At 45.3% G+C, this 24,887-nt stretch overlaps 1 protein-coding gene across 4 annotated transcripts in view; it reads right to left on the bottom strand.

Moving 5' to 3' along the window:
• Positions 1-24,887, bottom strand: part of PHACTR3 (phosphatase and actin regulator 3) — a 205,188-nt gene that overhangs the window by 3,346 nt on the left and 176,955 nt on the right. For all 4 annotated transcript variants that reach the window (XM_083618764.1, XM_083618766.1, XM_083618765.1 and 1 more), the window contains 3 exons: positions 11,329-11,384; positions 4,051-4,112; positions 1,224-1,364 (listed from right to left, as the gene is read on the bottom strand). In XM_083618764.1, the coding sequence (XP_083474890.1) occupies positions 1,224-1,364; positions 4,051-4,112; positions 11,329-11,384 (259 nt within the window). The remainder of the gene's footprint in view (positions 1-1,223; positions 1,365-4,050; positions 4,113-11,328; positions 11,385-24,887) is intronic.

The following is a 24,887-nucleotide window of genomic DNA, read 5'->3' as shown; positions in this document are numbered from 1 at the left end:
ATTCTGAAAGAGCCACATGCAAGCGCACAGTGGTGACCTAGTTGGTAATCCCTACCCCCGATCAGGACAATGATTCTTCCCTTCTGCTTTAAGCAGATGCAACTTAAGGTCCCTAAGCTACCTATTAACAAGCCTTGTTAAAAATGCAAAACAGAAATAATTCATGACATCTGCATGTAGGGAGAAAACAGTTTCGCTGTGTAAAAAAAGAACATTAATTGTGCCAGCTTGCTGTGCAAAACTAAAAAAATAATAATAATAAACAGATGGTCCTTCATGTGCCTCATTGTATGTGCAATTACATTCTCAAGCAATTCACTAGGCATGTTACCTGCTTTGCTACAGATTCACCTTGTTGTATGTGTGGATGGAAATGAATCCCTTGATTTCAAAGATTTGTATGACACTTCTAAAAACTCAAAGTGCTTTTCAATGTCATTAAAACAAATCTTAAAACATAATAGGGGTGTGCATCTAGAAAAAATCATGGTAAGTACATTCCAGTACCTTAATTTGGATTTCATCAGTTCAAGAAAGAACAACAGCAAATAAATAATGCCCCTGCAAAAAATAAATAAATGCCCTTGCATTTCTACACTGAAATGACTGAGTCACCCTGCTGCGCTGGCTCTATGTTGGACTGACTTATACCACGGTAGGAGGTTATGGAGCATCCTAAACTCTTATATACTGGCATGGAAGATCGTAAGCTAAGCTTTACAGTAGATGCCCCAATCCTGCCAGGAACCATAGTAGACTATACTCCTATCTGGATGAAGAATTATATGCACAAGTGGGCCCTTTATCCTCAGTGTGATCCTTTAGGGCTGCACATATCTAGAACTATCGCTAGACATGTTAATTTGCAATGTTTTCAAATGTTAGTTTAAAAACAGCAAACAGGGTCACATAATTAAAAGACGTTTGTGGCACCTTAAATATCAGCCCATTGATTATAAACTTGTTTATAGTTGTTAAGGAACCACAAGACAGACAGTTTGTTGTTTTTGATGCAAGAAACTAACATTGAAATTAACCACTGGAAATTAGTGCAATGTGCAGTCTGTCCTTAAGTTATGTCTTAAATCTGGATGCAGTGCTTATATGCTGTTATATTACTCATCTAATGTAGAGAGTCATGCTGTATCAGTGGTATATCAAACAAACAAACAAACACAGATGCAAATAGATGAACATCACAACAATTGCAAATAGGGCTGTACCTTATCAGCTGCTGAGAGCCTTGTCCATGGCTTGTCTGCTCGTCTGTCATAATCCTGTGCTTTTGCCACTTCCACATAATCACTGAATCGAATTAGGATTTTTCTGTCTCTTAATTCGTCAACTGTCGGTCTTTGATTAAGCTTTGGAAGGGAGGGAAAAGTCACCATATAAATATGACATGGAAATAAGACCGATTTTTCATCAATTTCTTGCTCATTCTCATAATATGCATTTAGGAACACAAGGGAAACTTGGTTTTTGTATTTGAAATCCAGGAAGTCAACCTTCACAAAACAGAGATCCGGAACCTCAGGTCATTTACACAGGTGCAAATACTCAACTGTCATTGCTACTCTAGATTTGCATTGTTGTAACAGTGTAATATCTCTCTGCTGTAGAGCTATATTTACTGCTTGGGAAATTTGCCTGTTCACACATTATATCAAGGAAACCCTTTCGCCAGCCTGCAACTTCAATGAGTAGTATGAAAGGGATCTACTTGTATGCAGGTGTACATGAGTAGGATTCCACCAGGATCCCTGATTGGCCAGGGTTCCTGCTGACATAGAGGAGCTCAATGAATGTAGGTCCCCTTCATCCTATCACCTGGGAGGGGCGTGGCCCGCAGCAAGGCAAGGGACTCTCATAGGCTTCTGGTTCACCACTGTCTGACCCAGCAGCTCTCTCCTTGTACGCTAATGTTCAAATCAATCCCATAGTAAAGAGGTTTGAATTTTCAGGTTACATGCACACCATACATTTAAAGCACATGGCGCCCAGCAAATAATCCCAGGAATTGTAGCTTACTTGCTCACAGAGCTACAATTCCCAGCACCCTTAACAAACTACAAGGAGGAATTCAGCGTCATGCTAAAACCAACCCTCTGTCAGTACAAACCTTTCACCTTGCCCAATGAAGAGGTCTCCCTTCTCCTCCCCCTACACAAGGTTGGTCAGAGGGTTTCTCCTGACACCTCAAAGCCATGGGGGGGTGGTTGGAATGGGGGAAGAGCCCCACTGCGTTAGCAGAAGTCCCTGTTTGGGCTTCTGCTAGTGAAACCAATTAATTGAATCTAGCTCCCAGGATTCTTTGGGAGAAGTCATGTGTACACAGTGTGTTACACATTCTCATTTATAGGCTCCAGAGTAAACCAGCACTGACTTTCATTTTTGGTCCACATGTCTTATGAATGAATCTTGGCATTACTTTCTGAGAAAGGTTTCTAGGACCTCGTACCATTCATTTTTAATACCAGGCTATATTTAGAGCTATCTGCAAAGGATTTGTACATGTACTCCCTCAGGGAATGAATGAACAAAACTCTTTCTGGGAATTATTCTTATGCTGGTAATTCTGGTTGCTGGCACAAAGGGGTTTTAAATATCCCGTTACCAGAAACCTACAACTCGACATATAGCTGAACTAGCAATACATATGTTTATAAAGCACAAGCTAAATTCTGCAGACTCTTTCCTGAGCTCCACAGCGGTTTGTCTGCACTCCCAGCACAAGGATTCAGCGCTTTGTAAAGACGTTTAGCTATCTTCCTCTCTTGTCTTGTTCTGCTGGCAACCAAAGACGTTTCCCTGTAAACATTCCTCTCTGTTCTTTAATTTATCGATTGTTACTTTGGGCTGTTTGTCATCTTGATGCTGCTTTTAGTCTGGCAATTGTGTTCTAATAATGGATTGTTGTCCTTTCGGCATGTTGGCTTCTTTGAACAACTCCATTTTTAGAGCGGAAAAGCAGGGTATAAATGCAGCTAGCTACCCTTGGTGATGTACACGGAGAGGTCAGCAACATATAAGCACAAAAAGCTTTGCACTGAGGAACATCATACAGGAATGTTCACCTGCTACCATGAAGGGAGCCAGTTTATTGTGGGTTTCTCGCCACAGGGTGTGTGTCTGTGTCTGCATACGTATGTAAATGAAACTGCTTTGGTAGCAAAAAGTGAAGTGTGAAAGCAAATGGTCACCAATTAGCTGAGTGCAGAATTTGCTTCCTTCAACTTGATGACTTGGCTTATCATACACATGATTTGGCAAGGGCTGCTCCCATGTGAATCTCCATTATGACAGAGGAGGGGGCACTGCAAGGGCCAGCACCTGTTGGATTGCAACCCATGCAAGAGCAAATCCTTGCCTGCAGCTCACCTGAGGTCTGTGGTAGATCCCCAGCTGCAAGACAATGCTTTGTTGTCGCCCCACAAATGGGGTTCATGTGGTTTCAAGAACCTGTGGAACACTGAAGCTATGGCCCACCTGTAGACCAACCAACCAAGGCATCAGTCTTTCTGATGCCTGCCTATCCTGTTTAAAAGTACACACAAGTCACAGGGCATCATCCAGCCAAAGTTAGAGATGACCCAACCCAACTGAGGGCTTATCCACTCTTCCTCTTGCCCTGTTGATTCCCCCTGGCGAAAACCACTCTATAGCGCTCAATTGGCGCAAATGACAGTTCCAGATTTCTTCTTATTGATTTTTTTCCCCTGGGAGAGGACTGGGAAAACCTCCCAGAGTTATGCTTTCTAGGCATGGGACAGGTGCAAGTGTGGACAAGCCCTGGAATGAGGGTTGGTCATGACCAACCTGTCCTGTGATTACGATTCCATCAGAAGCTACCTGGGGGTTAGGACTCTATTTGCAGGTGTGCCCTCACCCTTATGCAGGCTTCAGTTGCTCAGACAACAGCCTGGGTCCCTGTTGCCATTTGTTATTCTCCCGCTTGGCTACAGTAGGACCTTGTCACCAGCCACGTGCGAAACATAGGACCAAGACAGGGAATATTCGAGGGAAGGAGGGGGGGGGGGGACACCTTACCTTTCTCGTCAGCCTCTGCTTGATCTCTCTCCTTTCTTCCTGTTCCGTTTGGTCATTCCTTTCTGCAGGAAAGATGAAGAGAGAGATGACTTTCCTCATCAAGACCAGCTGCGCTGCTGCTCTTCCTCCGTCCCTCTCTTTGCCCCTCTCTCTCTCTCAGCTCACCACACAGTCCACCTTGCCTGATGCCCTGCCAAAAGCATCACACTCCTTCGCGGCAGGGTTACACAGATGCCAGTGCCAAGCCCTTCCCCTGGCAGCCACTGAAAGCGGGCTTCGGCAAACACGAAGCAGCCAATCCCATCCCCCGGTTAGCACAACGAGGAGTGTTTTCGGAGGGGGAAATCGATGGACTTTTTAGAAGTCTAAATGATCGCTTTGCAATGCCACATCTCTGTCTGAGTCATCCGTGCTGCCCTTACGAGCTGGAACATTGTATAGCAGCCCTGCTTCAGGGAACACACGTTCCTTGTACTCTAAACTCTGCCAGGCTCCCGTAATTTTGTTGATTAATTTATAACAATAGCCAGCAATCAACTCCCACGCATTCCTTTGCCTTCTAATATTCTGCTTGTGCCAATCTTATTATAGATCCTTTAATATTCCATGCGGAGGGAGGGGCAGCCGGCCGGCTGGCTGGCTGGCTGGCTGGCTAGCCTGATCTCTTTTCTTAAATTATTATTTTATTTTCCCAGAGTGATGCTCTCTTCTACCCCTCCGCCTGTTTCGCTCGTGCACACCGTAAACGATTAGTATTCAAGCTGCGATAACTCCTACACGCTGGTGCTAAAAATAGGAACGGCTGCTGTAGCATTGTGTGGAATATATCCTCAGCCTTGGGATATGACTTAATGGATCTCTCTCTCTCTCCCTCTCTCTCTCTCCATCCTCTGATTCTATTTCAAGGGCTGTCTGTTGCTAAATTAAGACGTGCGCCCGTGACCTGTAAGGAACAGGGAACCTACGGGAAAGGTCTCTAACCGTTTTTTCCCCAGAAAAGGGGAGAAAAGAAGAAGGTAAAGGGAGATTACTGAATTGTGGGGAATCCTGATTTGCACATGATAACCTCAACCTGCTGGGGAAGGGGGCATTCTCTGCATTAAATCAGAGGAATGATTTTGCATCCTTCAATAAGCATTGAAGATGCTGCTTGCTGGGCGGGGGGGGCACAGCGCGAGGAAGGTATTTTTAGACTCCAGTTCTCTATTTATGCCATTGACTGAACACTTTGAAAAGAAGCAACCACATGGAGCTATTTATGGAAGGATAGTAGCTGCAAGCACACACGTTGTAACCAGAGAGTCAGAAATCTTTGCAGTTACATGAAAAAGCAGCTTAGGCTAGATCTTAAAGACCGAATTGTGAGAATCTCAAGCAGGGTTGTTGATTTCTGCTTAGGTGGCTGCAGTGGTAGGTTTGTCTGTAACACAATACGGGCGGGAGGGGAGGGGGGCAATGTTACAAAATGATTGCAAGATACCTTTAGGGCATCGTTAGCACACCCGTTCCTAATACAATTAATTTAGCCAGATCTGTTGTTACCTGTCAAAAATATATATAAATCAGAAAATGCACAAAAAGCTTTCCAAGAGAAAGAATCTGTGCTCCATTTTGGATGTGGGAAGTGATAGGGAAGGAGAGGGTTAGGAAATCACACCCCTGCCTGCTAATCCTATGTGCACAGAGGGTGACTGGTTGCCCCGAGGGAAATACACTCTGCACATGCTCAAAGGCACGCGCCTTTTCAATGTCCAAGCAAGTGAAAAAAGGCCCTGGGAGGCAACCCTGGCTCAAGTTAAGCACTGGAAAGGATGCAAAGTGACACACTGCTTCAGATGAGGGGTTGGCCCTGTCTTTCACATCCGCTGTACTGGGGTCTCCACGGGGTACAAAGTCGCATACGGCTTTGGTGGCATCTGATTGATAAAATCAAGTGTCTTGGCCAGATCAAGCAGATTCCCACACAATTGCCACCCAAGGAAGGGTGGCAACGGTGTGGGAACATGTAGATTTTCGTCTCAGACATTGAGTGGCAATGGATCCAGCCACAGAGAAGCAGACATGCCAGCAGAGCATGATATTCTTAATCTTGGGGTTGTGGGTTCAAGCCCCCAGTTGGGCAAAGAGATTTCTGCATTGAAGGAGGTTGGATTTGATGACTTCCAACTCTACAATTTGATTCTATGAATCAGGGCTTTTCCCCAGCTAGAAATCACCTGAGCTCAGTTCGTGGTGAGTTCCGGCACCTCTTTTTCTAGAAAAATAGCACTGCTGTGAATCCATATTTCATCTGGACCGGCTAATTGAATGTAAACTCCCTCAAAGTGCATCTGTTCTTGCCCAACACCAAGCAGTTGTTTCCCAGCTGGTCTTTGCTAGGAAGAAGAATGTTACTGGATGGTGCATTAGGACAGGTATTTATATTATCATAATGTTAGACTACAATAGAGTGGAAGCGAATGGGCTCTGTAACAGCAGCCTGGCAGTCGGCTTTGACTGCCCTTTGATCCATTAATTATTAAGTGTCTGGCTTGAGGCCCGTCCGTCTTAATGAGACAAACTCCTCCAGCCCTACAGTGCCAAACACAAGAGTGTAATTTATACCCTTTCCCTTGACAAGGTTTCTAAATTAGCCGTGACACCGAAACAATCGCCAGGGTAAGCCTGGATCGAGTCATGTTACATTCAGATGGAAGAAGAAACCACTTGAATAGGACCGTCGCTCACAGAAAGGAACCGGAGAACTCTTTGTGAACGTTTGGACCTATGTTTGGGTTAGAAGAAACTATCACTGCAGACGTCATTCCGACAGTTGTGGCCTATCCTCTGCTGACTGGTCATCCGTCAAGCCAATGGAGGGCTGATTCTTCTGGTGGCGCTGAGATGGGTTTTGCGGAGACCTCAAAGAGGGAATTGGGGAGGACTTGACTTCAGTGGTAGAGCACAAAGTTTGCAGGCAGAAGTTCCCAAGTCCATTCCAGTAGGACTACTCTTCCAGTAGAAAGAGATGGGAAAGACCCGGCCACAGACAGCTGCTGTAGTCAGGGGAGATAACCCTGGGTGAGATGGCAAACATAAGGCAGCTTTGCATGTCCCTATTCCTATTTCTTAGCCTGTACTAGAAACGGGGTTTTTTAGTGTTGCAGCTCCAGCTCTCTGGAATCAATGACAAGCCCAAATCAGATAGGCACCTAGCGTAATAATGTTTAGGTGCCTCCTGAAGACATTTTTGCTTGAGAAGAATTCCCCAGTCAATTGTGGAAGGTCAATTTTATATCTGATGAAATTGTTTCATTGTTTTTAGAGTTTAGAGCTTGTGTTTCAGTGTTTTATTCTGTTTTTACGTCCCATGAAGTGAAATATGCACCACTGCACGGATCGTCAATGATAAATGGAAATGTTTCTCCATTGAAAGAAGTCACAGCAAATAGTAGATAATCCCCCCATACCCTCCAAAAGAAGAAGAATCTTTTGTATCCTAGGTTAGGCTGAATGAAAAGGATAATAGCTACGATGTCTCTCGCTAAGTACACTACTGGTATTATTCTGAAACATTCACGCAACAACTCTGTGCTGGGACCTGGACAGAACAACAAAAAAGTCTGTGTGCGTGTGAACAGTGAGTTCACCATTCAAAATACCAGTCCAGAGCTTTAGTACATTAGTCTGGAGCTTCAGGCTCTACCAATTGTGCTATCCCAGCTTGGCAATAGTAGCAAGTTATCCCAGCTTGGTAGTGTAGTAAGACTTGGGAATCGCTGTGAGCAGCAATAAAGTCAGTCTGGATATGTGCTAGTGACTCCATGTAAACAATCCTAAACTACTCATGTGAAGAAAGGTAGCAGTAAGAAAAAGATGTTGCCACTGTTGAACAAAAAATGGGACCTAGTGGGGAAACTTCTTTTTAAGTGCAGAATTGTTATGTCAGGAGCAGTAAACATGGTGGACTTCAGAAGTTTTAGACTGCAACTCCCATCAGTTCCAGCCAGTGTAACCAATGGTCAGGGATGATGGGAGTTGTAGTTCAAAACCTATTGGGAACCTCTCCTGCTTGGCTATGCCTGGTTTATATCATATGACAATAGGAGCAAATTGTCCCAGTGTCTTTCAAGCAACCTAGAGGGGGAAGAATCTAAATGTGCTCATTAGTAGCTTGCAAGGCAAAACACTTGCACACAACAATCACTTGTAAACCAAGAGAAGACTCTCTGATCCTCAAAAAAACACATCCAGGTATTTTTATTGCATGGTTGCACAGGATGGAGTCTCCTGAAATATTTTGAGGCTTTCTGTGAAGGCTGTTGGGGCAGGGTTGTCCCCCCTTTCTCCAGGGGCAGAAGCAAAGCCTTTCCTGGTCTCCCCAGTTACAGCCACCACTTCCCAGTGGAGATTTGCATGAGCGCTGCAGGCAATCTTGTACCCTCTGCACTCATGGAAAATATCGCAGCAGCTGTAAGCAAAAGTGTCCCATGTCCCTGGAGAAGTTCAGGTTGCTCCACGTGACAAATGGCAAATATCTGAACCAGTCCAAAATAAAGGCAGAGAGAGCATCTGATAACTACGCCTTGCACAGCTCTCGCAAGAAGACTACCAGTGCGAGTGCTCGAAAGAGCCTTGAAGGCTTCTATGGTTTGCATTTGGTGCATCAAATGAGCATCATGCCCAGCCCTGCTCGCCAGTGAGAGCTCCATTATTGCTGATTTGTTTGCACAAGAAAACACTCCCGTCCTGCTCTCTCAAAAATCAACAGCTCCCCACTGCAACTTGTGTGGGACACAGCTAACTTGGAATAGGAGAATCAGAAATGACCGTCTAACAAGCCTTAAGCATTTGCCCGTCTAGCTGAGTACTGTCAGCTCAACAGACAGCAGGTCTCCAAAGACTCAGGCGTTTGTTTTCCCCATCACTTGCCCCTTTGGACTGAGTTTGAAGCTAGGACCTTTTGCATGCAAAGCAGGTGTTCTACTACTGAGCTGCAATCACTCCCCTGAAATGAGAATATAATCAGATGCTGCTGATCAAATCAGACCAGAGGCATCTCCTGACCCCACTATCTGATACCTTCTTAGAACTTGCTCCTTTAACAGCTTCCCTCTCACCTGATTTGCAGTTGTCAGCCAGGCCACCCATTTGCCCACCTGCCTGGTGGCCCATCTTCCTGGTTGATGGGAACAGGAACTTTGATTTTTAAAGGGAAAATGAATTCAATTTAGCCGCCAGATTTCGCTTGGGAGGAAATCCAGAAGTCCAGGAGGATGGGCTTGCTATATCTGCAAAGGACATCCCATTAATGTTCCTCTTCCATTTTGCTTATCTTTCTTTTGGTACAAATCACATCCTCCACCTCTCACCCTGTGCTCATCTCAATAGATCAAGAGAGAGAAGGAAATGTGAAAACTAGTCACCCTGATCCCTGCAAGGGCAGCCTATGTGCAGAAGCAGACTGCAATGCACAAATTGCTTTGCAGAATGCAATCTCTCTGTGTGCACACCTGCACACACACACACACACACACACACACACAGTGAGCAATGCACTGGAGAGAGCATTTTGCTCCAATCCCTGGGGTTCTACATATGGTGCTCCTTGCCAGAGCAGACCTTTGCTCACGTTTCCCACTGGATAAGTTGTCATAGTCAACTCTGCTGGTGTCTACCTTTCATTTTGGGTGTGAATCTAGGCTGCCTTCTCCACTTTTCTCCTAGCAACTAGCGCCATTAGTACAACCACATGTGCAGGAGACAAGGCCCATGCGCAAAGTTGTGTGCGCACAGTGAATTGCTGTGCGCGAGGATCTGTGGATCAGCGTAGCTTACAGACCAGAGACAGACTTAATGCCTAAGTGGATGTACCCAGAGATTTTGACCACAACATCACTTTGGAGCACTTTGGTGCGTTCAAAGCATTCCATGCGCAGTTCTTCTTTCAACAAACCTTCAAGTTGCGCCACTGTTGTGACCCTCATCTTGCAGATGGGAGAATGTGGGTGAAAGTAAGTGGCAGAGGCAGGATTCCAACCAGCCTCTGCATGAAACCAGTGGCAGGCTTCAGACAAGTAATGAGTGGCCGGATCCTATGCAAATATACTCAAAAGTCCAACTGACCGAATAGGATTTGCTCCCAAGCACATCTGTGCAGGAGTGCAGCCTAATCCTCTCTGTCTTAAATCTGTAAATTATTTGCAACCTCTCTCATTGTTTCTTGAGCTCAGGAAGATAAGGAAATGATGCCAGCCTTGACCTTAGGGGTAGGGTGACACATGAATCTCTACATGCCTTAAATTTGCTTATTTGCAACCCTTTTTCCTATAGTGAACATTTTCTACAGTGATAACCAAAACTGCTGAGGTGTGCAGACTCTTCAGTGAAATTATCAGTGAAATTTCACTAACATCATACAGATTCTTTAAAATAAAAATTTAAAAAAATCTTCTGACCGATTTTGCCAAGCAGGGCTCCCTGAATTGGCCCCTGGTTTTGTTTCAGGTGAAATTCAGTGGCAATGTTGCAGAACATACACAATTATGATACACTAATTTGCTTTTTGTGGTTTTAATTCATAGTTTGCGCTGACATAGAAAGGTCAGGGTGTTCTGCAACCAATTCACTTGCCAGAAAACTCATTCGTCCGCATGAATGCCCCTTGCTTTTCCTTTTAGAAGTGATGAGTTGCAGTTTGGGGTATACTTGGTTTTTCTTTGTTAAAACACACCCGTAAAAACCCCCACTAAATCCAGGACATGATTACACAGAGTCGGAGGAGGAGAAATTCAGTTTTTCTAACAAATTTCAAACAGGACACTACAAATTATTTTTGAAATCAGGAGACATGGCTGCAAATGTCTGCAAATGTCTGCAACAGATCCTGTGGCTTCCCTTGGGCAAATGATTTGTCTCTCAGCCTCAGTTTCCCACTAGTAAAATGGGAACAACTGTGGCGTACTTCACAGGGCTGTTGTGAGAGCAAGCGATATGAAGATCCCAAAACACTTCTGGAATTATTATACCTATCTTCTACTACTACTTATTTATGGCTGTGTTCACACTAACCATGCATTATTTAACAGTGATCCTCATCTACATTCCAAATAGTAGATCTACATTTGAAGAGCAAATATCCTACTGGTTAACAGTCCCGCAGCCTTCTAGAGATCCAACTCAGGCAAGGGGACAGGCCATTACCTATCCACCCTGTCTCAATGGGGAACAATTATTTTCCCCTGTGTTAAGAACAGAAACAACATTTTACCATTTAGAGAAAAGGAATCAATTACTTACGTTTCAAAATATTTCTTCTTTCTAGTTCCTCAACAGCAGGTCTTTGGCTCAGTCGCCTGCGGAAGAAAACCAAGATCACGTTTTGCACCATTGTCTGTTTGTTGTTTTTGTTTTGCCAAAGTCCACTTTGCCCCGAGACCCAGAGAGTTGGCTTGTGGGCTGTCAGATCATGAGATGTAATCAAAGGCATGAGATCGGCTGCCCTTGGAGACTTTCCCCTCTTCCATCCCAAAGGCCAGCTTCTGCTTCCTGGGAGAGAAAAGTTCTCTTGCTAGCAGACGCCCCTTTTCTCTAAGGTTTGTCCCACTAACACATATTCTTCTTTGCTCGTTCTCGGTGGAAACACTCAGCGGATGCCACAACTCTCGCAAAGATGCTCTCAGAAGCAACCGAATCCTGAAAGCACTTCTGATGGAAATTGCTGAAAGATTCTCCAAAAGCCAGAAGGACTCCCTTTTCGCTTTTGCTTAGCACCAGCAAGGATGCATCCTGACAGCATTTAGTGTTGGTAGAAAACAGCGAGACTTGTGAGTGCAGATGGTTCCCTGATCAGAGCTGTGACAGACAGCCTGCAAGCGGACTGCATATAATAGTGCGCTCTCTCTCTCTGTGTCTCTCTCTCTTTAAGGCATCACGACGAAGCAGCCACTCAAAGCCGGGTGCCTCTCCCCCCTCCCTTTTACAAGAGCTGTCTCGGGATTGACTCTGCGAGATCAGATGATCCCAGCTACGACCATCTCGGATCCTGCATCCCAAATGAGACTTCCCTCTCCGAGATGCACGCTTGCTAATATCTGCCTTGGAAATCTCTCGCAGAGTAATTGACCGCCCCCACACTCAGGCAAGCATTTATAGATTGGCTGGCTTTCGAATCGCAAGCCTGTGGGTGTCGCCAACACGGAAATAAAATAAATAAATATACGAAATCCAGAAAAGGGAAACAGAGAGTGAGAACATGTGCACGGATTTCATGAAAAGATAAAAAAAAATATATTTCTCCCATCTGTTTTCCTTTGCAAAAAGATATTCGATATTTTTGATATTTTCCTCTCTCCCCCTCATGCCTTTTTTTTTCTTCCTGTCAAAAATACATTTGCAAGCAGCACTAGTTAAAAGGTACCCCTGACCGCAAGCAGCACTACCACTGATTAAGTGAATAAATAAAGGGAAATGGTATCGGGAGGCATTTAGGGATGGGGTGAAATTCACTTGAGTTTGCATTGAAAGGCTAACCTCACCCAGTTCATACTTTCCAAAACAACACAAGAACCAAAACTCAGCCATCCTTTGAAATCAGCACGTCCCTGAATTTTGTAATGCAGTTCTCCAGGCAAGTAATATGTACGTACATTTAAAGGAGAGGGGGTGGATACTGGGTAAAGTGCATATATTAGTGAAAATAACATGCAGATTTGAGGGGGCATGTGGAGAACTCAGTTTCGGATTGGAAACATGACCAACTGAGAGAAATCAAAATGGACAGTCCGCCCATCCCTCGTGGCCTCACAGAAGTAACTTTATCAATGCCTCAGATTATCCGGGGTTAATGTTTAGATGGAGGAAAGGAGTAGAAAGAGGAACAGAAAGCAATATTGTGATACTAGTCACCGGCACAGTTTATGTATTTCAGTAATTTCCATATACTCAGGGCCAAACTGCACAAGATGTTAAATATGTACAGTGGTACCTCTGGTTGCAAACAGGATCCGTTCCAGAGCCCCGTTCGCAACATGAGCAGAACACAACCCGCGTCTGCGTATCTGCGCGTGCGCGAGTCACGATTCGCCACTTCTGCACATGCGCATGATGTCATTTTGAGCGTCTGCGCATGCGCGAGTCGCAAAACGCAGAAGTAACCCTTTTCGGTACTTCCAGGTCGCCGCAGGACGCAACCTGAAAACGCTTGACCTGAAGCAAACACAGCACGAGGTATGACTGTACAGTGCAATTGTGTCTTGATTGGGGGTTGTTCCAGAAACAGCATGTAAAAACAAGTACAGTGGTACCTCTGGTTACATACACTTCAGGTTACATACGCTTCAGGTTACAGACTCCGCTAACCCAGAAATATTACCTCGGGTTAAGAACTTTGCTTCAGGATGAGAACAGAAATTGTGCTCCGGCGGCGCGGCAGCAGCAGGAGGCCCCATTAGCTAAAGTGGTGCTTCAGGTTAAGAATAGTTTCAGGTTAAGTACGGACCTCCAGAACGAATTAAGTACTTAACCCGAGGTACCACTGTATACGCCAACCACTCCTGCATGAGCATCCTTACCTCTCTGGACTTGTATGCAGAGAAGCCCTTGCCCCTTCCCCTCCCAAGGGAAGGCAGAGAGCTTTAGGGTTATCTGCCTTGCTGGCTGGGCTCTGGGTTGCTCTTGCGAGCTCTTGAAGGGCTGTCCCAAGTTCCTGCAAGATCTCGTGAGGGCAGCCCAGAGTCCAGCTGGCAAGGCAGACAGCCTAAAAGCTCTTTCCATGTCAGGAAAACCCTGCACAACAAGGGTTTTTAAGCCCTCCACCTTCCAGCTCTACCAGCTCCATCTGGTACGCAGGCTGAGACCCTACCTGCCTGCAGAGTGTCTTGCCAGAGTGGTGCATGCTCTAGTTATCTCCCGCTTGGACTACTGCAATGCGCTCTACGTGGGGCTACCTTTGACGGTGACCTGGGACCAACAACTAATCCAGAATGCGGCAGCTAGACTGGTGACTGGGAGCGGCTGCCGAGACCACATAACACTGGTCTTGAAAGATCTACATTGGCTCCCAGTATGTTTATGAGCACAATTCAAAGTGTTGGTGTTGACCTTTAAAGCCCTAAACGGCCTCGGCCCAGTATACCTGAAGGAGCATCTCCACCCCCATCGTTCTGCCTGGGCACTGAGGTCCAGCGCCGAGGGCCTTCTGGTGGTTCCCTCATTGCGAGAAGCCAAGCTACAGGAAACCAGGCAGAGGGCCTTCTCGGTAGTGGCACCCTCCCTGTGAAAAGCCCTCCCATCAGATGTCAAAGAGATAAACAACTACTGGACATTTAGAAGACATCTGAAGGCAGCCCTGTTTAGGGAAGTTTTTAATGTGTGACATTTTAATGTATTTTTAATCTTTGTTGGAAGCCACCCAGAGTGGCTGGAGAAACCCAGCCAGATGGGCAGGGTACAAATAAATTATTATTATTATTATTATTATTATTATTATTATTATTATTATTAGTGTTTAAATTGTGTGCTTTCCACCAGCCAGTAAGGTTGACATCACACCTGTTAAATGTGCATAAGTTGTTAACTTACTGCACAATTGTTTAATATGCATGATGAGTGTTCTTTAAATATCAGCTGTAGGGGGCAAGCACAGCTCACAGGGAAGGGGTGCTATGTATTTCCATTTATGAATTGCTTCCTATAAAATATCTCAAAGCAATTTAACCCCTGACCACATATTTCATGCCACTCGCTCACATGCCTTTAACATTACACGCAGCTTGACCTTTGATCAACCCTCTAAGGCACACCAGTGTTATTACCCAACTTGGCAGATTGGGGTCTGGGACAAAGTCCTTGTGGCTATGTCAGTCTGCCGTGGAGTTAAGAGAGCTATATACTATTACACTGTTCAGGACAGAGTTAAGTTTTTCTTCCGATGTACTGCGGCTCTAGTCAAACCCCCCAAATTCCTTTTGGATTTGAATGGGGATATTGTGGTGCTCTTGCTAGGGTGAGTCCACTCTTGCCCCTGTCTGACCTGGCTGCCTTGTTTCATTTCAGCGGAGGAAGACGGTAGTTCTGCACACACAAAGGGAAAAAAATGAATAGGGAACCCTAATTGCACAGGAGTGAGCATGGAGGAATTCTGAATTGGAGATATGTGTATTTCTAGATGCATTTGCTCCCGAGTAAATGAGAGTCAAGCAAAGAGCAGAGAGTGGCTGATTCATCTTCACATAAAATGGCTCACTTGGTAGAGCACAATATTCCTAATCTCAGGGTCAAGGGTTCAAGATCCACATTGGGGGAAAGATTTCTGCATTGCAGGAGGTTGGACTAGATGACACTCGTGATCCTTTCCAATTCTATGATTCTGTGCCTGTATATACATATGGATTCATCTGTATACACTTGAACCTCATACATACAGGCATGTTTATCCCTGCAACATCCAGCAGTGACTAGTGACGGGGTGGGTGGGAGTCAGGGTTTCTCTTCACCTACATCAGTTTCAAATGGGTTCATTCATAAATGTGTGGGTTTTGTTTTTTTTAAGTATTCCATACGCACAGGAGTGACCTCTTGCTACAGCAACTGTCCTTAGCTTATCCTGTGTCCTGATTAGGGCTAACAATGAGGGGAGTCCACACGTCGCCTTCAACAAGTGTACAAGCTGTGTACACAAATAGTTGGGATATACACTCATACACAAGTAACATTTGTTGAGTGTATACTCTGTGTACAAGGGTACACAAAATCTACATGAAATACTCTTCCACACAAATGCTTGCACATGTGTAAAGGTAAAGGGTAAAGGGACCCCTGACCATTAGGTCCAGTCGTGGCCGACTCTGGGGTTGCAGCGCTCATCTCGCTTTATTGGCCAAGGGAGCTGGCGTACAGCTTCCGGGTCATGTGGCCAGCATGACTAAGCCACTTCTGGTGAACCAGAGCAGCGCACAGAAACGGCGTTTACCTTCCCGCCGGAGCGGTACCTATTTATCTACTTGCACTTTGACGTGCTTTTGAACTGCTAGGTTGGCAGGAGCAGGGACCGAGCAACGGGAGCTCACCCCATCGTGGGGATTTGAACCGCTGACCTTCTGATCTACAAGTCCTAGGCTCAGTGGTTTAACCCACAGCGCCACCCGCGTCCCTTGCACATGTGTAGAGACCGCTTATTACCTGTATTCAGTGTAATGTGTGAACAAGCATAGAGTCTTGACAACATTACTTCTACTGCTGTTCCTTATCAAAAGCTGCCTCTGTCAAAAGCAAGGAAATGAAGACAAAAAGCTTGCTGGTGCACAAAAATACAATTTATCAGACCCTATGTATTTCAGTTAAGATCTTTGTCAGCACCACTGACTCAAATACATTTTCCAGTGCTCTGTGTCTTACCGTGATCCACTAGAGCAACAATTCTCAGTCTCTCCCACCCATGGACCACCTGAAAGCCTTGTCAAACCGCTTAATAATAAACATAATTTTGTCTCTACAAATCAAAGCCAACAACGCATATTGTAATAACACCTTTTGTTCACCATTGGTGCCATCGTCAAAATCACTGCCAACCAGGGCCCTGCTCACCCACTGGATAAATCCAAACTGGATTAAAACCATTTCACACACTGTTATCAGGAACAAAATATTAACCAAGTGCAAGGGCAGGGATAGATATTCTTGACTCCTGCAAACTTTCCAAAGACCATCTGAGTGGAGATCAAGATTGTCGTCTGAAAACCTCCAGTGCAAGAGATTTCCACTCCTTTTGTTCCTTCCCTGGAACCTTCCTTTCTTTTTTCTTTTACATGTGCAAGCCATGAGGTTTTGTGTGTGTGTGTGTGTGTGTGTGTGTGTGTGTGTCAGCCTAAGGATGAGGACGTCAACATAGGACAGTGATTTCTGGTGGCAGCCCTCTGTTTGTTCTTGTAATGTTTACTTACATCCCAAGGAGTTGGGGTTTCAGTTCATATTGTTTCAGCAAACCCCCTTCCCTTCCACTCCAAGAATCTTTCAGAATTCAATTCCCAGAGCTTTGTTGCAGAGATTAACATGCTTTGCACAATCTCCGAAAGCAAACAGTGGCATACACTCTGAGCTTATCTCCAAATCAAAGGGCCACGCGACCTGCTGTTCACATCCCCCCTCCCTTGGCCCATATTAAACCATCGCTCCCAGTCTGCATAGGTGCTCCCGGAAGCTTTACATTAGATTACAAAGGATATGTAAAGAGGACTGGGCGGGGGGGGGACTCTGGCAAGGAGGGGGATTAAATGCCCATTTAAGAATATGACAGAGATAAAAGCAGTACTCGAAGCGCTTATGAATATTTAGGCTCTGCGTGTTTACATGCAGCTTGTAGTAAGCCTCAGGATTTCTCATCTTGAAATCCAGCCAGTCCTGATTGTTTCTGCACACACAAGGTATACACAACATATGTGCAAAGCATATGACAAAATGCCCTACAGAAGATGTGTATCTCCCTTATCTCTCCCCCTTCTTTTCTAGATCCCTCAAAAACGACGTGAAACACTAAAGAGGCAAAATAGGCTGTTTCCCTCCATTTGAAAATGCAAAGAATTAAACCCTCCCCCCTTTCTCCTATCCTGCCAACAAATCCCCTTTGGCACAGAGGTTCCCAAGGCTGGGATTTGACATTTATAAACATGTCTGTGCATGCTAATTCCAAAATCACAATTACTCAAATGGCCATGGCAGAAGGCACATGCAAAAGGCCAGTTAATTGTCTCTAAACCGTGGTCACTACATCATAGGGATACACCCCTTTCTTGGAGTAAATATGGGATCAAGGCTAGTACAGTGGTACCTCGGGTTACATACACTTCAGGTTACATACGCTTCAGGTTACAGACTCCGCTAACCCAGAAGTAGTGCTTCAGGTTAAGAACTTTGCTTCAGGATGAGAACAGAAATTGTACTCCGCAGGCGCGGCAGCAGCAGAAGGCCCCATTAGCTAAAGTGGTGCTTCAGGTTAAGAACAGTTTCAGGTTAAATACGGACCTCCGGAACGAATTAAGTACTTAACCCGAGGTACCACTGTATATATCGGCGTTTGGGGAAGCTTCACAGCTCTGTGGGAGACGGCATGCTTTGCAAGCAGAAAACTTTGAAAGCTTTGAAACTTTGCTCCCCGTCAGAAAAGACAACAGCAAGTTAGAGGAAACGATGGTCTGACTTTCTATACCAGAGCTGGCCCTATCGTCAAGCAGAATGAGGCAGCTGGATGCAGGTGCCATGAAACCACACAGCAGGTGCAGATGGAAGCAGCCTACCTGGGAACCTTTCTAAGTAACATAGATTATGAGCGTCTTGTTTTAAGTGTAGGCACCAGGCTGGTAGGTGGTTGAGGAAGACGCTGGTCCAAATTAGCTCAGGGCTCCTTGCTAGCATTCTCCATTAAAGTTGAGTAAACATGGTGAGCCTCCAAGCCCACTCCCTTTAGACCAGGCTTCCTCAAACTCGGCCCTCCAGATGTTTTGAGACTACAATTCCCATCATCCCTGACCACTGGTCCTGCTAGCTAGGGATCATGGGAGTTGTAGGCCAAAAACATCTGGAGGGCCGAGTTTGAAGAAGCTTGCTTTAGACCTTCACCCGCAAGGAGAAAAGAAATGGGGGTAAGCAGCCTAGGTGAGCAGCAGTCATTACAGGCTGGGCTAACTCTGTCCTGCTCTCCCGCTGCCCCTGTCCTCCTTGCACTTCGTCACTGAGGTTGAAATGGCATCGTCGGTGAGTTGGGCAGTGGTGGCAGGAGTATAGAAAGACAGTTGCTGAGGAGCTGCTCTGGTCTGCCATGATTTTGATTCTTACTTGGGCTACACACTGATGCTACCTTCTGATGGTGCTGCAATGGCCCAATGGCTCTCAGAAGGCTATCCTCATGCTGTAGTTCGCAGCGCCATCTGTCTGTGGCCAAGCAAACTGTAGCGTGATGACAGCCTTAGGTAAATATTCAATAGGGGGTAGAAATGCAAACTTAAGAAATAATTTTCCTAGGAGTTTATGATTTAAAATAGGGTTGCATGTAACCAGTGCTATTTTTCTAGAAAAAGGGGTGCCAGAACTCATCATGAATGCCTCCCTTATTCTCTTATAATTGCAATGGTGCCCACCTGGGAGGTGCCAGAACTCACAAGCCCTGCATGTAACAGCATGCTGTGACTTTGTGTTTTTTTAACAAGCCCACTTCAATCATGACCCTTTATTCAGAGGCATAACTGCCACTGCCCCTCTCAAATAAAATGTGCTGCTGGAGGAACAATCCTGCCACTTTGGAAAAGCAGGTGTAAACTGCGTGTTCCTCTGTAGATTATCAATTGCTGTCCGCTGTAACAGTGGCCCCCAGTGAGCAGCAAAAGGGCGGCAGCCATTTTGAATTTCCCCAAATTCAAAAAGCACATCAGAGGCAAAGATGGCAACCTCTCTGATTCACTTCCCCTCAGAATAATTTCACCTCTTCCCTGAAGTATTGCTGAAACAAAACAGCAAATTTCGAGAAAAATGGCCCTTGTCATTCAGTCCAGCCTTACTGTTGACCCCTCCTTACATTTTTTTAAAAAACCTGCACATTAAATGGAAAGATGTATTTAACTTCACCAGGTTCCTGAGCCCCAACAGCTGTTCAAGACACGCTTAGTAAATAGAATTCCGAATGCTCCGTAGCATAATAGAAAACTCCTTTGTTTTGTTGCCTGAATTATGACTTTTACGATAGCACACCTTGACAGTATACCTATATGCTGTTAAAGTTGTTAATTTTTTTTCTGTTCTGAGAGAATGAACTCTCCAGGCTCAGTAAACAAGGGACTGTCCCTGAACCACTTAGCAGTCATTGTGGAACATGTTGTACTCGCTTCTGATTCCATTTCTTTCTTTTTTTGAGACATAAAAAAAGAGGAAAAAGAGGGGGGGAAGCAGAGACAGAAAAATGAAAGAGAAAATATTCTCATTGTCCCTGAGCTTAGTAAGCTTGTGTCCTTTGAGATCAGTGTGTTCCCCAGGAAGAAAGGATCACAAGTAGCCTGCAAAAGGTGAAGCTGTTGCTGTTGTTTTTAAAAAGACCAAGGCTGAGGTTGGAGGGTTTTAACTGGGGGTTGCAACTATGCAAGTATGTGTGCTCACTTTTCATCGGGTGAGCTTGGATGATTCAGTTGAGATTCCTGCACTGGGGGACTGGAGTCGATGGCCCTTGGGGTCCCTTCCAACTCAGACGTTTTAAAGACATTACATTAGACTTACGTTATGATTTTATTGATGGTTTTTATTATTTTAAACACCTTGTTATTTGACTGAAGCATTGTTACTGGTTCTTCTGAAAACTGCTTTGAGACCATTTATGGTGAAAAGTGGCCTACAAACATTAGAAATACAACAACAGCAATAGACAAACAGTAACAAAAAAATTATATATGTATATATAATCTGAACATATGCATGGAGTACCGTGCTTTTACCCATGCAATTGCCTTAAATAACACAACTGTATTGACTTTGGAACTAACTAACCCTCTGTTAGGTAAAGGGACCCCTGACTGTTAACTCCAGTCACAGACGACTTGGGGTTGCGGCGCTCATCTCACTTTACTGGCCAAGGGAGCTGGCATTTGTCCACAGACAGCTTCCGGGTCATGTGACCAGCATGACTAAGCCGCTTCTGGTGAACCAGAGCAGCGCACGGAAACGCTGTTTACCTTCCCGCTGGAGTGGTACCTATTTATCTACTTGCACTTTGACATGCTTTTGAACTGCTAGGTTGGCAGGAGCTGGGACTGAGCAATGGGAGCTCACCCCGTCGCGGGGAATCGAACCACCAACCTTCTGATCTACAAGCCCTAGGCTCCGTGGTTTAGACCACAGCGCCACCCACATCCCGTAACCCTCTGTTAGTTGTGGGCAAAGATCTTAGTCCAGAAAGTTTCTTGGTGGTTGGGTGGAGTGACCCCAAAGGAACCCTTGCATATCTGTGTACAGTAGGAATGCAACCCACGTGTCGGAAAACATGACTGGTTCCAACAGTGAGTAAGGCTCTTGCCACACTCTAACCACCCAGCCGCTCACAGTGATCTGGCCACCCTGAGTTACATGGTTCTGCCAGCCTTTCGGAAGCCCACGAACATGGCATAGATGCCTGGTGTGCTGCCACGAGGGAAGCTCAGCTTGTCGAATGCACAAATCCCTAACAGAGGAGCTCTTCCCCAGAGAGAAGCTGCCAATTACCACACTTTTGCCCTTTTGGGCGACCTCCAACAGCACACACACAACAAATGCATGCTACACCTGTCAGTCAAAAGGTCGATAACTCCTGCAGAGAGGAGAGAGACAAATAATTCCCTTGATCGTTAAGGGAAATTAGCAAACCTCAGGAGGAGTTCTGGAGCCAGTTGAACAGAACTGGGCTCTTGCAGATGTGAAAGAGCCAGTGGCACGCAGTCAGTGGACTAGGGGAACTCCCTGGCACCTCCTTCCCAAAGCCCGGAAAGCTTCTGTCCAGCTTAGGGAGTGAGGTGTGATGCTCTGATGGGTCCAAGAGCCCTCCCACCACCTTCCCAAAGCCCGTCCAGTTTTGGGAAGGAGGCAAGAGGGCTCCAGCAACCTGTCAGACCCCTGCCACCTCCCTCCCAAAGCCTAGGAACCTACTGTCTGGCTTAGCGAGGTGCAATGCTCATGTTCATAAGGTTGGGACCTTGCAACGTCACTCACGTGATGCCCCCTCCCATCGCCTTCTCAAGATGGTGCCTCTGGCCCTAACTGTTTTCACTGCACATCCCTGGAGGGAATGGTCAAGCTCTCTTACTCCAGGATTCTGATGGTTAATCCTGGGAGCCCTCCACTGGAACAGAGAAGTGGACACAAGATGTGTCAGTACTGGAAGGAAACAGTGTGAATGTTTTTTTCTCACCTCTTCTCAGTTCCCGAATGTCCTCTGAAGGCTCTGAGTTAATAAGTACAGTACATATATTCCTGCTGCGTTCTTCAGCCTTCTGCATACTCACTGGTAAAGTTGAGCCTTTGAAATCAATGAGACATAAAGGCCAGCTTATGAGCAACGATTGATGAAACGTGGAGGGGACTTGGAGTTGCTCCACGTGGCGGCTGTTACTCCATGGCGTGATGGCCATGTGTTGTGGCTTACCACACGGTTAGCCTGGAAGGGGGGGAGGGGGGTTTCAACCACAGTGCAGTGTGGCGATGTAGAGAGCTGCTCCAGTCAAGTGCTGATCCTGGATAGTTTGCCACATGAAAAGGCCGGCCAAATGGAAAGATAGGAAAGAGGGCTGCCACCAAATTTCATTGGGCGCGAAATGTCAAAGCTATAGCTCAGTGGCAGAGCACATGATTTGAATGCAGAAGGTTTCAGTCCCTTGCATCTGCAGACAGAGTTGGGAAAAGCCCCTTTCTGAAAACATATTAAGTTATTACTTAGCTTCATGGACCAAAGATCTGGTTCAACATACTCTGTCCCTAAATCTGGATGTTCCTGTTTAGGAGAATTTCAAGCAAAAGGAGTGCCAATTGGGATCTGGACCAAACTGTGCCAAAAGTTGGCTTGATTCAACTTTCAAGCCAAAGTAGTTGCTTGGGAGGGACAGATATATTTCCCCCAAACACCCTATAGTTTATGAATCTTCACTTCTATTCACTGCAACTGTTTCACCTGTTTCTGTATCAGCACCAGGTATTTATTTACTTACAATTATGGGGTCTTCTTCCTAGGAACATGGGTAACTGTGTAGCGAATAAGATGCCAGGACACTGCACAGCCCATCAATCAATCAATCAATCAATCAATCATAGCATTGTCACTGAAGGCTAAGCTGAGAGGGAAGCCAACATTTTCTGGGTTCCCTGTCAGGATGCTAAGCAGTCAGATGGACTTGGCTATGTGATAATGTCAATTTAGAGACAAGGCAGCATTTCCTGGAAAAAACAAAGGATGTTCAATAAAGCTAAGAATACTTTCCTAGAGTTTCTGTACAAAATGCTGACCTAACTCCCACATGAATATGTTTGCATGAAAGAAGGCAAGGATACTATTTATTATTCATATTGCATTTACCATGCAGTTCTTGTGTTTGTGTCCTGTCTTTCCTCTGTGGAGGTCAAAGGGATATGCACAAGGTAATCTCCAATTAGCACAACAACTCTTTGAGCTTAAGAAATCCCACCTTTGGGACCTCAAAGACAACTAACACTGTCAGTACAAAAGAGACAAAATGTACATTTTAAGAACACATTCTACGCAACACCACACAATGATGTGATAGCAACACCAGCATGAAGAGAGCAATGGCAAAGGCAGAAGACAATAATGTATTGCTGAGCAGCTATCAAAATTTGAGAACATAAAAAGAGTTTGCTGGATCATCTAGTCCAGCATCCTGTTACCTTCAAGTTTTCTTGGGTAGGGAAGATGGTAAGGAAAACATCACCTGATATTTATCCACAGTGGCAAAATTTCCAAGGCTATTACAGACTCCCCCAAACTTGACTCCCCCAAAACTAAACACCTCCCTAGTTAAATCAGATTTGTTATAATGTCATCTTCTTTTTTCTTAGGGAACAAGCAATGCTTTGAAGATGGTTGCGCAATGAGTGCCTCGCAGTCAAGTTGACTTTGTTGAGACCCAAATTCGATGATAGCTCTACCTTTCTTGGCAAAAGAAATGAGCCCTGAATTTGCTTTGAACTATGGAGATCATAATTTGTGAGTGGGTTTGCTAATCTCAGTAATTTGAGCAGCGCAAATGACTACAGAGCCATTTAGGGGAAGCATTACAACAACAGTGCCCCATCAAGGTTGTCTATTTACTCCTCTTGGAAAATGGTTCTCATAATCAAACACCCCAGCAGTGACATAATCATGGTGGGTGTAGAACAACAGCAAGCTACGAATCTCATGTTGCTGCTTTTCGGCCGAGGACACGAGTACGTCTCTCCACAAGTCTTGGGGGTGCTTGAGCTGCATGCAATTCAACAGGCTAGGGTTGCCTTTTAGCTCAGTTGGCTATGTCTTGCCCAGATTCTAACTAGATTCTTATGCAAGAAAGAGTCCGGAGGACCAGACAGAAGGGACTACAGAGCACCATTCAGTTCCTGGGCTTGGGTTTCCCCACCTCTGTTGCAAATGTGGAGACCTGGTTTCAGATGCTGAGCAGTTCCGAAGAAATCTGACTCTAAACACATAGATTGAATTGGCCTAAATAGGAGGTCCATCAATCTGACCTTAAGTAGAAGCTACTTGCAACAAATGGTAGCTTTTCCTCTTCTGCTCTGTGTTGCCACAAGTGGAGCAGAGCTGCCTTTCAAGTGGGATTAAAGGGGAACACTTCTTACACACCCACTCTACTCCGCCCCATTTTAACCTCAAAACAAAAGGATAGCATGGCCATCATCAAGGGACTGCATGGGTGGAAGAAACCGGAAGAGTAAATTGTGCCAGAAGGCCATTGGTGCTGCGTTTCACGTGAACCAAAGGCTCTTCATCAGAAGGAAAAGGCCCCAGCATCTGAAATCGCCATCTCTGTTACTGGGATATCATGCACAATACACCAGGGAAGTTATTTTCATGCTTTCTATCAGTAGCTGCCTGTTGTCTTTGTCCATGGAGTTTTCTTGGCAGGGATACTGGAGTGGCTTGCCGGTTCCTGCTCCAGGTGGATCACATTTGGTCAAAACTCTCCACTATGACCTGTCCATCTTTGGTGGCCCTGCACAGCATAGCTCATAGCTTCTCTGAGTTATTCAAGCCCCTTCGCCACAGTAAGGCAGTGATCCATGAAGGGGTTGATGAATCCCAAGCCGGAATTAAGATTGCCGGAAGAAATATCAACAACCTCAGA

The sequence above is a fragment of the Podarcis filfolensis genome (genome assembly GCF_964270895.1).
Source record: "Podarcis filfolensis genome assembly, chromosome: 6".
NCBI lineage: Eukaryota > Metazoa > Chordata > Lepidosauria > Squamata > Lacertidae > Podarcis > Podarcis filfolensis.
This window is presented reverse-complemented; position numbering and strand designations above follow the sequence as displayed.